We start from the raw sequence: 15,786 nt of genomic DNA, 5'->3' as shown, positions 1-15,786 counted from the left end.
TATAATATAATATAATATAATATAATATAATATAATATAATATATCAATATTATTTATATAATTATATAATGAATATAATGAGTAAAAGAAAAATTATATAGTCTTAAATTCAGGCTTCAACATTTGGCGTCATTCTAATTTTACCCAAAATGAAGTTACTGTCTCTAATAAAGAATTCTCCTGTTGAGTGTGAATATAAACTGTTTGGCGTTGTTGGTGAACAATCTAAAACTATGTGAAAATGTGAAAAGTGTGTTTTAAGAGCGTTTAGATAAAAGCATCTGCTAAATGCATAAATGTAAGACACTACTTTTTCTAACAGATTAAGGGTCGAAAGTGTCCATAGTTGAAGAAACCCCGATATATGTACTTTCCCTGTGCAGGATTGTCACACTATTTATAGTACAGGGTCTTACAGTATTATGCATGGTAGTTATCTAAATGCCCTCGCATGCATTTTCAGAATGTTGAGAGTTCCGGAATCTCCTTAACTCTGATTGGAAAGACCAGTCTAATATTAACCTGTCATTCATGGAAATACAGTCTACACAGCAGAGACGCATTACTATCAATAGCACTGGCTAAGTCTGTTTGATAACACATGTTTGGGAGCTATACAGGAGTGATAACTTACCTGTGTTTTCTCAGCCAGATCCATCCTTCTCTTCACCTCAGCATCCAGCTTTTCTTTGAGGTTGTTATTCTCCGTCATGAGCTTCTGAATTCGATTCTGTTTGAGGAAAAATGCACTGATATGAAAATGTTTGTTACATTTTGACAGGGCAAAAATACAAGAAAGGAAAAGTGAGCAGGAAACACGGATGTTGTGTGGAGAATTTTAGCTCTTGGTCACCGCCTTACAGATAATGTGTCCTCTGATTCCTTCAGTGTTGCATTGAGAGTCTGCATTTCCTTTTCATGGGACTGTCTCAGTTCTGAGAAAGTCAAGACAGAGCAGAATATATCAGAGCATGAGAGGTAATATTGATGTCTTTAAACATTAAAGTAACAAGTGCAACATTTACACACACTTTTGTTGAATTTTTGTGTTTTATGAGGAGTCTCCATAGACATGATATTTTATCTACTGTACAAACTTTATATTTTATCCATTAACACTACTCCTAAACCTAACAGACATAATTTGGTATAATTTATAAACCATTTTCCTAATACGGACTTAAACTTTGTCCCCACAATGTCCAACATTTTCTGGTAAATAGAGACTACTACATAGGGACATTGCATAGACTTCTACGGTTTAACCTAATCTAACATAAACATTATTATTTTTTTTTTCCACTTTTATTTACTTTAATACAGTTTTCACAAATGAGGACGTTCCCAAAAGAAGGTTTAGGGAGATTTTCATGTTTAGCTTACTTCTGGATACAAATTTGTCCACAAAATATGGTTCAGTATATTTTATGTGTAGACACACAGAGACAGACACAGAGACAGACACAGAGACAGACACAGAGACAGAGACACAGACACACACACGTTTTAGAGACAGAAAAAGACCATTAGACAAAAACAAAGCCCAATATTATTTACCTTTGAAAGTCTCTTCAAACTGTAGTTTAAGGCCATCCACCTCCTCCATATGGCTGACTTCCAGTTTCTTCTTCAAAGCCTCATGTTTTTCTCGCAACTCTTTTAGCTAGACAAGTACAAATAAAGTAATTTAGTAAAAGTCTTATTGGTTTGTTTTGTGTATAAATGATGAGGAAATCAGATACCATATGTCCAAACAACTAAAAGGTCAAGGCTCATATGCCAAGATACAAGAAAAACAAAAGCTATGAAACCACTCTACATAGTTGTGAGAAAGTGATCATGTTTAAGTATTAATATGACAGTTTAAGGCATCTGAAATAAAGTATATCCAACAAAAAGTGTGTAAGGACACTGGAGAACAAACGAAAAAAAGGCCCATTGTCTTCCACACCTGCTGCTCCAGCTGAGCTTTGCACTTGTCAGCCTTCTCCTGGTAGGTCTGATGGACCTTCTCCCACTCAGTGGAGTAGAAGGTCTTCAGTCTCTCCTCGAGGTCAGCGAGGTCTGAGCGGTGCTGCTCCTGGACCTTCTGTAGAACTCCATCAAAAGCTGCACGCAGCTCCTCCTTCTCCTGCTCCAGACGCTCACAGGAGTGAGTCGAGCTCACTGGGGAAAAGATCCGATCGGAGAAGTTAGAAGATCGATTAAGTGATTAATTCAGTTAACAAAAATCAAGCCCATAAAGCACCATTTAAGATGACTGCATTTTTTCTGGCATGATGACAGCAACCCTCCGACTTCAAAGAGTAGGACATCTGATATCTAATGCACCGGTTTGTGATATGAAAATATAGATATGCTATATGTAGACAGCAGTGGGATAACTAGACCAAATGTTGAAAGGCCAACACGTCCATTTGCTGCTTTAACATCAGGCCCTGCCAACACTCGATGCTATGATTCATTACTCAAGTATTCTGCTTGAGTCCCAGTTGTCTCTACAGTTATGGTATCTCCAGCAGTTCTGTAAATAATGTGTCAACTGTTACAAGGAACATGTCAAATTACAACTAAGGGAAGGTTCAGCAAAAGGAACACTAATCCACACAGAGCCACAATGAACAGGAGTTTCCTAACTAGTCACTATGCTCTCTCAATCAGAACTGTGTCACAGATACTGTCCCTGTGAGCATTAGCCACCTTTGCTCTTATAGAAAGAAACAGATGACACTTCACTGCGCTGCACAGAACTGCTGTGGTTTTCACACAAAGTAGCAAGCTGAATCCTGCAGCTGCTCCTGTCTTTGTAGTGTACAAGTGTTACATGGAGTAACAGGCTATCCTGGTGGGACCACTTGAGTTCGGGATTTCTGGCTGGATCTCTATCTTTATTCATTAATTTAAACATCTGTATTTATCTATTTATCAAAATAAATACCGGTATTTAAATATATGAAAAAATAAATAAATATATTTATTTATATATCTGCATTGAAGTTTGAATGCATTGAATATGTATTAATTAATTAAAATAAATAGCAATACTTATTTAATACACATGCATTTATTTAAATATCTGTATTAAATTAATTTTTATAAATAAATGAATTGCATGCAAACGTAAACTCATACATCTAGTGAATTAAAGGAGGCACTGTGATGTTTTAGGGAGGCACGGAATCAGAAATGTCAGGGTGATACAACAGTCCTCATATCACAATGAAACACAATAATTAAAAAAAAAATGGAATAAAAATAAAAGATTATGCCAAACTACTTTAGGTTTTATTACTGAATAAAAATTAAAGATGCTTCAGTGTTTATTAATATTTGAAAAACTTAACTGCCAAATCCAAGAGATGTGGCATAACCAACAAAGTCATGTGATGCAATGAGCACGCAAAGGCCAGCAAGTCTCTTTATAAGACTTATTTGTCCATGGCCCAGGCCACTATAACGAAATAACAGCAGAAATCCAGGCAGCTGTTTCAAAAAGAGCTTACCAGTCCACTCACTTCATCAGGCTAATGTGATGCTCATATTTGTGTGAAAACACTCAGTGAGTGCTGGGAACAAACGTATGTCTAACTTCTGTAGAATAACAGCTTAATTACACCAGATTGTTCGGCTCATCTTATCTGTTTACTGGCGCATCAGTAGGCGTTTCTGAACCTCATCTATTATCAAAGGTCAAAAGTATGTCAGCAAAATAAATTACTTGAACGAGTCACAACACAAGAACGGCTGTTGTTCTCCAGGAGGAAACTTGGGTCATATCCCTTACTGGCACTGCAATCTAATCATCTGTATTCCGAGATGAAAACCACAGATGTTTCCCCTTTAAAAGAGTCTTAAAATGAGTTTCAATCAGAATTCTTAATAAAGTTGTTGTTAGGGGTTAAATGAGAACAGTATCTATTGACCCTGTTGTACAAGAGACAGTTAACAGAGCTAAACCATGATCAGATCCACTCAGAGAAGATGAGCCAGACCCAGAGCTCGCTAATGGCTTGATGTATTTCATGAATCTGCAGTGTAATTCTATTATAGGTTATATTTATGATGCAGTGCACAGCTGAAGGCCTATAAATAATCCAAATAATGCAAACAAGAGGAAAAACAGACAGTTAGGAAGGAGAAGGATCCTTGACAAATGTGCTGTTTATGTACATGCACACGTTTGTATCCAATCTCTTACCAAAATGGAAAATGAAACTGTACATTTAACAGGCCGGATTGAATGTGCCTCAAATAAATCATGTGACATCGTCTAGACATGTTTATTCTGAAAACAGATGTTTTTACATTAAAACTATTCACAAAATGACACAAAAGGCAAATGAAGTTAACATTCTGCACAGAGAAGTTAATAAGTCACATGCCAAATAGCAAGCTAAATTAATTGGACACAGTTCTAGCAGGTTTCGTGTGAAGACAGCACTCGCTTCATTGGAAGAGAGCAGTTGTCCTGTGTTAAAAGACACTTGTTTTATAAGGGAATTCTGGGTGCGTGCCAAAAAACATGGCACGCTGCAGTATTCACAGTGACATCACTCGCTTTATGCTTAGGTGAAAGCTGAAAATAAAGCTATCTGTGGGTAAATGGTGAAATATTGCTGATATTTTCCTGCAGCTATATTGTGACTTCAGGAGGTGGTCTGAAGAATTCTTATAGGGGTCAGGAGCCCTGGAATGTGCTAATACGTTTAAGCAATGATTATAATAGTAAAGAGTGATCATGTGCCAGACTTATACATTTGCAAACTGAAAGAATAAAAATATTTTTTTTCTGATTCATTAAGCATTGAATACATTAATCCTGCTCAGATGATATCGTATATCAGTCAAGAAAGAACATAAATCCTCATATCTCTCCCTTGTATGCTCAGTTTTCAGATGGAAATATGAGCTGTGAAATCAATGCATCAGACGGCTCATGGGAAACACTGGCTGGTACTAAATTCATTTCTCCATGTTACTTTGCCCATTAGACTGTGAGGGACTTCAGACTTCTCTGACCTTGTCGACAGACACGAGCATGACCTTCACATTCCAGGACGGCTCACCGTTTCTGCTTTGAGTATGTGCTTTCTGGAGGTGTGTCTCCTAAAGGAGCCCTATGGGAGGGGAGAGCTCTTCCAACAGGACCAATAAAACAAACAGACCATCCTCTTTATCTACAAACACGTGGTAATTCATGTACTAGTAGGCACGCTCAGTTGAAGGTAAATTCAAACACAGTACCAGTGTACATTGGACACATTAGATTTATTATGTTCTAAGTGGGCAAGCTTAAATGCATTTATATATATACACACATATATATATATATATATACACACACACATATGAATTTGGAGAAAAAGCTCAGATTGTGCAGTGCTAAAATAACACATTTACCCATATTTGTGTTTTCTAAAGTTTTACCACTACTTTTTTGCTACTTTTATTGCAAAATGCAGAGAGAAGTACAGAAAAGGTAGATGTCCAAACTTTTGACGGATTCTGACAGATACTTTAGTGTGAGAGGTCACTGTAGTCTGCGTGTTACGGCAAGAAACGGCACACCTATTGTTCATCCCAATGATTACCTTGTGACCAGCAATCCAAATATTACATTAATTACAAACAGCTTAATTTTGGCAGCTCTTTCCAATCTTTCTGCAGACAGTGAAAGCCAAGCACTCTACAAATGACTCACACACACACACTTACCCAGCTCCTCATGCAAGGTGACCAGCTCCTGAGACAGCTCCCTGCGCTGCTTCATCATCTCCTCATGCTGCAGGAAAACAGACGAAAAATCAGTTCATGATTTCTCAATGCAACACATGCTTCATATTACTCAAATTACTCAATATGCCAAAATATGTCGCCATAGAGCAAGGCAGTGCCAAGTGAAATCTAATGTCATGATGAACAACTCTGAAAGTCTTTCGGCAGACATGAATTATGCATTAGGTTTTCCCTTCGAAGGGTGTCTGTCAATCAAAGGACAGGATGGGTCAGAGTTTTTGTTCAGTTTTAAATATGCTTGATTGTCATGACACATAACTGCATTAGCAAAGCAGCCCAGAAGCGTTCAAAGAAAACAGGCTTTCCTGTAACTTATTACTGCCACAAGGCATTAAAAGAAAACACCAATTGTTGAGCAACAGTTGTGACATCTGCATGGGCATGCAAGCACCCCATAGCCCATCTTTGTGGTTTACGCACCACATTGACAGCTCTCTAAGGGTTTAATAAAAAAAACAAGCATATGAATGACATCAACAACTGAATTTAGAGCAATAAAAGCAGCAGTGTCTCTCTCTCTCCCTACCACTGTCTCTTTTTTAAAGTGGAGGACAGCCAGCGGCACAGCTGCAGTGCTGTCAGCCTCCCCAACCAACACAAAGACGCTTCAAAAACCGCGTGCTGCTGTCCTGACCTACCCCCTACCCCCCGAGATCAATGCAAACACTTGCAGAGTGACATTTACACTACAGTTATGAATTCATCATTGCATATTCATTAGAATAAATCAAACAGTGAAACAAATCAGATTTAAGAATACCACAAACTAATCATAGACAACTGACATGCTTTGTATATGCATCCACAGCTATCCCATTTCAAATGCCAATCTATCCTGCCCTGCACCCTGCGGAGAGGATAACGTCTTTACCCTGTGTCCAGCGCAGGGAGCGTTAAGGCACACTTTGCTGCCGGAGCAGCCCATGATCCCGTCTCTGTGACTTCAGTCCAGAATGCAGGACGGCAGCAGCCCAGATGCAGGAACCTCTGCCACCTCTACCTCCTCTCTCTGCCGTCTCGCTCAACATCGGAGAGACTAGTGGAAAAAGCTCATTGGCTCTCACCTCCTCCAACCGCTTGCCTTCTCAGTGGTGAAAGGATACCGTAATATATCTAAGAGAAGGGCAATTGAGGGAGGCGGCTATATTGTGCCTGGTAGGCTGCTACATAAATGCTGCACTTAGGACAACCACAGTAAGTAGAGCAAAGAGAGCAGAAAAAATGCAATGTCTGACAGTTGGATGATTGAATGGCACCTGAAATGTGCGTGTTACAGGAGAAGTGTGCAGTGACCTTCCCACAGGACATGAGAGGACAGAGGGAGGACTGCTGTCTGTCTTGCTTTCCTTTCAGCACCTCTTCAGAATTTGCTAACTGAAAGCAGTGCAGGATACAATTTAACATTCATATTTATTATTAAGTTAACAACTGGACAACACACAAAACTACAGGGATGTCACTATTAATTGGTCTCTAATTAATCAAGGCTGTCAGATTAAAATTTGGTGGTCCATATCACGTTTGTAGTTAATGTACACCAAATAAGTGCTGCAGAAAACTACAATAATAATAATAATAAAATTATTATTAAAATACTATTTTTTCTATATGCAGTAGAAAAGAATGGATTGTTATAACATAACAAAAGTTACTATTAATGTTATAACAATCCATTATTTTCTACTGCATACAGAAAAAAATAATAGTATTTAATAATAATAATAATAATAAATAACAATAAAAGGCTACTATTATTAATGTTATTATAATAGTCCATTGTTTTCTACTGCATACAGAAAGTTGTTGTATTTTTAATCATAATAAATAACAATAAAATAGTTACTATTATTATTATCATTATCAAAAATAAAAAATTTGTCAGTATGCATTAGAAAACAATGGATTATTATAACATTCATAATAGTAACTATTTTATTGTTTAATTTATTATTATCATAAAATACTATTATTTTTGTATGAAATAGAAAATAATGGATAACATTATTAGGACCTATTTTATCATTATTTCTATTACCATTGTTATTTATTGTTATTTATTATGATGATGATGATGATTATTATTGTTGTAAAAACGGAATGCTATTTTCTACTGCATGAAGAAATAGTAACCTTTTATCCGTTTTCAGAAACGGATAACAGAAAATAACAGATTAATATTTTGAATAAACATTTTTATAATAACAACAACATTTTCTGTATGCAGTAGACAACAACAACAGATTATGTTTGCATTTTATAAATAAACAAACAAATAAATAAATGTAAAAATAAAATATTCAGTTATAACATGAATAATGTTGGACAGTTTGGTGAAGCAAATCAATACTAAATATAATAACTAATGCTGTATCAAAAGCCAAATATCACACACACACAAAAAAAAAAATTAAGCCAAATATTTAGAATCACGTGATCACACCAAGAACTTGAGTGGGAAAATATTGAAAACACATTCATCTATCATTATCAACTATGGTAATTAATGTTACTGCTTCAGGGAAAGCATGTGTGGCCTCTTGTAGTGAAATTATGGCAATGTACACAGTGTGCTGACAGCTCATTGCAAACAAAACATATGAAGCAGCCCCCAGCAGCTCTCTAGGCGTCTCAGCGTGCTTCTGACCATATCAAGGCAGCAGCTGGTACATTCTCACACAGACATGCTGAAGCCCAACCTCCTAATGAATGCTTAACAGATTCCTATACAGGACACTGCTAAAACACTACATTTACTTTCATGCTCTATATATCTGTTAATCTATTTTTGTCATGAAACGATGCTGTAGCACCCAGTTTTCAGATTCATACATCTGTTGACAATCAATACAGAACACTGAATTTTCAAAAGCAGCACACATTGAAATTGTGCCTCATACATTTAAAACACACACTAAATAAGAACCACCTACAGGAAAGTATCATGGCTTTAAGAGAAGAGCTGATATTGTACTCTCCTTGTATAAATTATTTTGTGGTGGTCTGTATGGCAGTGACCACTCAAAAGAAAAAATGTGAACCTAGGACCTTAAAAGGTATAATTAAATATAATGTCTAGTCCACAATCTACAGTACGAAGAGAAACGTTTGACCTTTGTTTTCGAAATATACACTTTTTTTATGGACTGATTCTTTAAGTGCCACAGCTTAATTACAGTAGTGCCTTTTAGTTTAAAGTTGGTCTTGGTCCAGATTCTGCAGGAGCAGCCAACATGCACTCCAGACTATAACCGGTCAGCTTCAGCTCAAACACACTGCACTTCTTCCCGTCTTTTGCGCAGCATACAAACTGTGGCGGTTGTCCTTTTCTCACCATTAACTTTAAACATGTACAGCCAACCGGCCTTCATATTGCCATTTTAACAAGGACAATTCTAAATTTAGTAAGCTCTAATCGGTCCAGAGTCAGGAATAGCAGGATGGGATTACATGTAACCTGAGTTTTAATAGATACATCTAGGGTGTAAAGTAAATTACAAAAGAAAAATATATTTTATAAGAGATTATAATCGGAAATACCACTGAAAAATAAATGTTGGTGCCTTGGTGCACATAAGAGACGAGTTTCAAAAACATGAAAAAAAACCCCCCAAAATTATTCCAAAGTTTTGACGGTAAGGCATAATCGACAGAAATTATTTATTTGGTATACATTTACAAATTGAGGGAGCACCAGTTATTAATAAATTAAAATTACTATTAATGTTGTTAATACAAATGTGATAAGTAATTGCATAGACAGACAAAGCTTTGTAGGGTTATTTAAAAAATGTTGAGAATAGCTGTACAAGCCAGGTCATTGGGAAGGTTAAAGAAGTAAAGTGGCAAAGAAATCATAAAAAAAAAGAAGTCAAGTGTTAAAGAACATCACTAGAACAAACAGAGAGCAGAAGGAAGTAGCACAACATTACCCGACTGCAAACACACCCAACAAGACCACAAACCAATACAATCAGTGCTGGGTGGTCAGAAAACAACTTGATATCAAACCCTAACCAAAGGAATCTAATCCTAACTTGACAACTGATCAAAGACACCATCTTCATGTATTATTCACATCTGTTGTATAGCAGAATGATTCATCATGAACTTAAGCAATGTTATCTCATAATACTCACCCCAGCACATAGATGCTTTATGACCACAGCAACTGCCTCGAACCTGCGGTTGTTGGATCGGAGCGTGTTTTCCAGCTGTTGAATGGTCTGGTTCTTCTTCTCACACAGAGCTTTGTAGTACTCCACATTTCTGGACTTGCTCTCTGGCGGTACCAGATCTGGTTGCCCATTTGTCGGGGGCTGCTGGTTTCGGGAACTCGTCCTTGACTTGTTCTTGTCAACTGTAAGAGAACATGCATTCAGTGCTGTAACAACATTCAGCATTATTTTTCTGCACAGTGCTCCTCCAGTTCATAGACCTTAGACCCAACTACGTCAGAGATGTTCATTAAAATCCAAGAGACGATCCAAAAACAGATTCAACCGTCCACCAAATGCAACCCTGAATTAAATAACCGCTCACCCTATCACTAAATATGTAATATCTTCCCCTCTGTAGATCCAGCCATCAGAGACCTCTTATTTTAGCAGGGCTATGCCACAGTGGTTTTCATTTACATCATCTCATAAATATAACAAAGTTGTTATTTTTTAATAAATACATTTCATTACACCAAATACACAAAATAATGTTCTTTTTAGCAGCATCATATGACCCCTTTAATAAGGCAGGGGTGGGACAACAAGCCCCATGAAGCCTTTCTCATCTAATGTCAATCCAACAGCAACTGATTTACAGCACCAAATTTACATCTGCAAAGGCATTAAGGTGCCAAATAAATAAATAAATAAATAAATAAATATATATATATATAAATAAAATAAACATATATGCATAGTTAAAGAATAAAATATTAAATATTATATTAATATATATCTAATATTTATATTCTTTACATATAATAATAATAATAATAACAATAATAATAATGCATTTTATTTATCAAGCGCTTTTCTTAACCCAAAGCGCTAATGTAAATATAATATGTAAATATTTATATAAATTAAACCAAAAAATAAAGAAAATACCAAATGTGTCAAAACTACTGCCTGAACTATTTAAATTCTGGTTTCTAGAAGGCAAAAAAGGAGGGAGAAACACTTTCAGTGGGGAAAAAAATGATTAGCATTTTCAGCATTTTAGATCATGCCTTAAGAATGCAGGGGGAAAAAAAAAAAACAGTACTTCAAAGAATACTTGAAGGTTAAATACCATTTATGCACACCGTTTCAGCAGTGCAAGTTTGTCCACACTGTATAAAAACATTTTGCACAACTTTTAATGCTATGAAAACGAATGTGTATATGCATATTTTTAATCGTACAACTATCCAACTTCTAAATTAATGCAAGCTGGGATTCACAATAGTCCTTTTAGAGACCTTTTCTAAGGTCACAAAATGTGCATTGTTTAACATTATTAGGAAACAGACCATATTGATCTTTTGATAAACAACTAAGCAATAAGTGTGGAAACATTGACCATTTTGGAACTTGATCCAAATGTCAATAAAAGATTTCCAACAGACATCGTCTAGAATGCTGAAATTTTCTGCTGAAAAAAATCTTTGACAATACATTCAGAATGCATACAGTATATATGAATGTTCTTCCTTTCCAGCATCCTGTTTCGCCTTCAAGACAAAGTTGCAAACTGCTCTAAGCCTGTTAGTTCACTGTCCCCACTCATAAAATAAATAAAGCGGTTTAGCTTATCACATGAATTGAAGGAACTGGAAATATTAGTCCTTTTTAAAAACTTGCATATACTGACTAATGAAAGAGGCGATATTATGAACACTTTACTGTCCTTGACCTCTGTTTGTTCTCCTGGCTTGATATTTAATAAGCTAATGAAAAGTAATCCAGACTGGCTTTTTAGAAAAAATGTATGTGGCAGACATTAAACTAAGACATTAAATAAAAAGCCAATTAAAAACAAAACAGAAACATTAATCAGGAACTCTGAATAAACTCTGAATGCTTTGGCCTTGCTAACATGATTCCAGAGGTCCTAAATGTAAATTTTTTTTCATATGCCATTCTCTTAAAGACTAGCAGTGCATTTTTAAAAGGCAAAAATTTAGGTCGTCGTCTTGGTGTGGCACATTAGAAATCATGTTAGCCAACACATTAAAAATGCAGTATAATTCAAACCATAAGGTGTCACTGCTAGGTAAACATCTGTGTGGCTCCCTCTGCTGGAAAACTCACTTAAGAGCAGACTGAAGGTACATTAAAGTGCAAGCACTGAATAGTAACTCTAAATAACATCAGTTACGCAGATTAAAAAAAAGGATAGGAAAAGCAGACAAACAAACAAAAGATCAATCAAGTAAATAAATCAAACCTATCCATCCTGCAACACCCAACTATTGCCTTAACAGTTACACCAATTTCAGGCTAGCCGATGTACACTGAGAGAGAATGTAACTATAGATAAAAAGATTCCAAATCATCGTAAAGGTCAGAGGTAGGCTACTGAGAACTGACAGCTCTCAATTTAGCATTAGACTTATTGTTGTAATTCCATCAGTGGTCGCCAGAGGCCTCTATGTTTAACACACACATTAACAGACATCTTTAAATATAAGTGCCATTCTTTTGTAATTTTTTATGTGTTAAAATATTTTGCAGCTAAATATGTAGTCAACTATAATTAAGCAAGGTTGTAGTTTCCCTTGAAAAGTCTAAACACGGGTGTTATCAGTATTATTGCTTTGCTTACTGAGCATCAAAATCAAACTGACACAACAACATGGGCTGAAAGAATAGTTTATGAGCTGCACTACCTTTTTTGAAGCTAGCTGCACAGAAATGCAAATTTCAGCTTGAATGCTGACTTGGGAAGATCTCAGCCTGAGTTACTCATGTCCCAACAGAGCAGGTATTAGATTTTTGGACACAAATCCCATATGAGATTAAGCGATCAAGACTAGAAGAGTAATATAGTTATCCCAAACTGAATTATCCAAATTGTAATTACAGCAATTGTAATTACAGTTAATTAGTCTTATTTTAATTATTAGGGTGCTTTGGGTTATCCAGGGAGCGCACTTGGATCCCACATGCATAGTGATACAGCTCAAGGTTTTAGACCTAAAATTAAATGCATTTGGCAAACAAACACTAATTTGTGAATAACAAGTGATTTACTGTTGCCAGACCTTCAGAGCACACATAATGAGCACTTACTGCTTCTACATGCCTCACAAAAACTGTTGCACAACAGAACACAGCATATTGAACTGAATAATTAATCTCATCTCACACCCGAATTATTTAAACACTGCTGTGAAGCATATATATGCTCTCTCTATAAGCCATCTTAGGTGGACTTCTTTAAAGTCTTGGTAAACAAAGATGCATGCTCTAAACATAACTCAAAATCTCAGTTTTTGATGTGAAGTCAGTTTACAAAACTATAAAATTTGGGTGAAATCCCTGCCCATTATTTAAATATCACTGATAATATTTGCTTTGTAATTAACTGACTGCTCCCATTTAGTGCTCAGCAAACAAATGTTGTTATATGGACACTAAATTTAGCATTATAAATAAAAGATTTAAGCAAAAAAATACCTTATCTGATGCCTAAAATGATCTATAGCCTTACACATATTCAACATGATTATGAGGTAAAAAATTGAAAAGTTTAATAACAATCAAGTGCGTTGTGGAAAAATTCAGTAGTCTAGAATATGAAAACATTGGTGTCCTATTGAAGGTAATGCATGCAGAAACAGATTTAACCATCAATCAGGTTATCATTAATGCTATAATTGGAGCTTATATGCATTTATTTTTAGAGGGATATTTCAACAGGTGAAACCTTAGCCAAATACTTATTGAGATCAAATATAGTCCTCTGTGATGTTACGGCCATGGAATAAATAGTCGCTTCCTTATTTATTAGAGTCCTTATTTGGCCAGTCACTATAAAAAGAAGAGTTACTGCCACAAACATGTCTACTTCATCTCTTCGATGGGAATTCACCTTGTCAGAATATTTACAAGACATTACATTCAACCTAGTCTGCAGGCGAAAATAACCTCTGAGCATCTGAAAACAGGAAAATTTGGTTTTTAGACCTGTGAACCAACTCGCTTGAAAAGAGGAATAAGGTAAAAATATGAACTTACTGTATCTACTGACTTGGTAGGTGATTACCATAACCCAAATTGTGGCACAAATATACATGTTATTTGCAAAAGGATCCCAGGCTCTATTTGCGGCTAGCAAGAAGATGCCTACTGGCCATGTACAAATATCAAATACTCTCTGGCAGAGAGAGAAAAGCAGAGTCTAAAGATAGAATCAACACCACATGAGCAAAGACAGCACCTTGAGAGCTGTAGAGAAACACTCTGAAACGTCTGTGCAGAATGAAGGAAAAGTCACAACAACAGCGTTTTCTAAGGAACAGACCTGCCCGAAACACCACAGTGCTCTTGCATCCTGACAGCAGCTGGAGGTTTCTGAGCAATCCCTTCGCTGTCAGCCTCACATGGATGTTGGACAGTGAAAATTTGGGAGAGAAAAACATCTTGCCGAGAAGACAGAAAGAGGACAACTCTTCATAAGCAAAACAAAAAGAACAACAGCCTCAGTGAGCACATGTGAGGCTAAAGCAAAAAAAAAAAACATCTGCCAAACAAATGGCAAAGACTGTGATGAAGGAAGGAGGGAGAAAACAGCCGTGACTCCCCGTCACACTTTGGCAAAAACAAATGAACTGAAGCAGTCTGGATTAAAGAGAGGCAGGAGACCCAGAAACAAATGAGGCAGAGCAGAAGGCATTTATCCACCGGTTTGAGCTCTCATCCACTGACACTCAGCATCTCTCGCTCTTCGCTGGGTGTTAAGGAGGTGCAGGATGCTGGGTGAATGGAAGGAAGGAGAGAGGGAAGGAGAGAGGGAAGGGAGGGCGCTGGGAGGCGTAAGCAGCAGAGCAGGAGTGGGTGGGTGGGTTCACTCTCTCACAGCTTTCTCCTTCATTCACACATCGGGGAGGGTTAAAAATGGCAGGAGAGAAAGTAACAGCTTACAGCAAGATATGAACCCTGAGCAGGTCATCAAATCAAGAAAAATTATTTAAAAAAAAAATCTTTTTTTTTTTTTAAGTTTGTATTAAAAAAAACAAAAACAAATAATAATAATAATAAAAATAAATAATAAAAACCCAAACATTTAATTTGTCCTGAGGTGTACATTGCATTTAAACCTCTCAAATAAGACCCATAACAAGGCCAGGGAACAGATTTCTTTGTGGTCAAAACAGACAACTGCAAAAAATGTCTAAGACGCCTGTGATGCCAGCAAGAACGCAGAAAACAAAGTATGCAACCCATGGAAGACATAATTTTATGTTTGAAATGTAATTATGTTTATGTGGGATTGCTAACAGCAGCAGACAATGCATGTCTGCACAGTTCAAAAACTAGAGGCTAGAGTCATAAAATAAGCTTAAGAAATACAAGGCTTTCACATGAATATATAATTTCACAAATGCTAAAACAAAGAGTTGGGTCTAAAAGACTGGGGTTAAAGGTTGAAGTAAAAATTATTCTACTTTACTATTTTTAATGGTTCTATTTATCTTATCTAATTTAATAAAACATTGATTTTCATTAATTAAAATAACAAATGAAGTTAATTAATTTAATTAAATTTAAAATTACAAAAAAAAAATATTGTCAATGTGGGCTCAGAGGCACAAATCTGAATTCAGCACTTATTAAGAGTAAAATAAACCTAACTATTGAATCCGTTTACTATATAAAAGCAATTCAAAGTGATTCTGTCCAAAGGTGTAGGATAATACCATTATTTATAGTAAACTTTCTTTGGAACGAAACATTCTCAGAGATAATTGTGATGGTGGAGTCTAGTCTCACTGGCTTGAAGGCATG

The 15,786-nt window shown here is 36.2% G+C and overlaps 1 protein-coding gene across 9 annotated transcripts in view; it reads right to left on the bottom strand.

Annotated features, from left to right (window-relative positions):
- The window catches only part of mtus1a (microtubule associated tumor suppressor 1a), a 31,841-nt gene that overhangs the window by 3,113 nt on the left and 12,942 nt on the right, over positions 1-15,786 (bottom strand). For 5 of the 9 annotated variants that reach the window (XM_016446440.1, XM_016446436.1, XM_016446439.1 and 2 more), the window contains exons 7-12: positions 9,934-10,154; positions 5,717-5,783; positions 1,953-2,167; positions 1,559-1,664; positions 863-936; positions 636-731 (exon numbers count right to left, since the gene is read on the bottom strand). In XM_016446440.1, the coding sequence (XP_016301926.1) occupies positions 636-731; positions 863-936; positions 1,559-1,664; positions 1,953-2,167; positions 5,717-5,783; positions 9,934-10,154 (779 nt within the window). Of the gene's footprint in view, positions 1-635; positions 732-862; positions 937-1,558; positions 1,665-1,952; positions 2,168-4,505; positions 5,179-5,439; positions 5,593-5,716; positions 5,784-9,933; positions 10,155-14,302; positions 14,783-15,786 lie in introns of those variants that run through there. The other 4 variants (XM_016446444.1, XM_016446441.1, XM_016446443.1 and 1 more) reach the window with 4 other exon arrangements.

The sequence above is a fragment of the Sinocyclocheilus anshuiensis genome, unplaced genomic scaffold (assembly GCF_001515605.1).
Source record: "Sinocyclocheilus anshuiensis isolate Anshui unplaced genomic scaffold, SAMN03320099.WGS_v1.1 scaffold227, whole genome shotgun sequence".
Taxonomy (NCBI): Eukaryota; Metazoa; Chordata; class Actinopteri; order Cypriniformes; family Cyprinidae; genus Sinocyclocheilus; species Sinocyclocheilus anshuiensis.
This window is presented reverse-complemented; position numbering and strand designations above follow the sequence as displayed.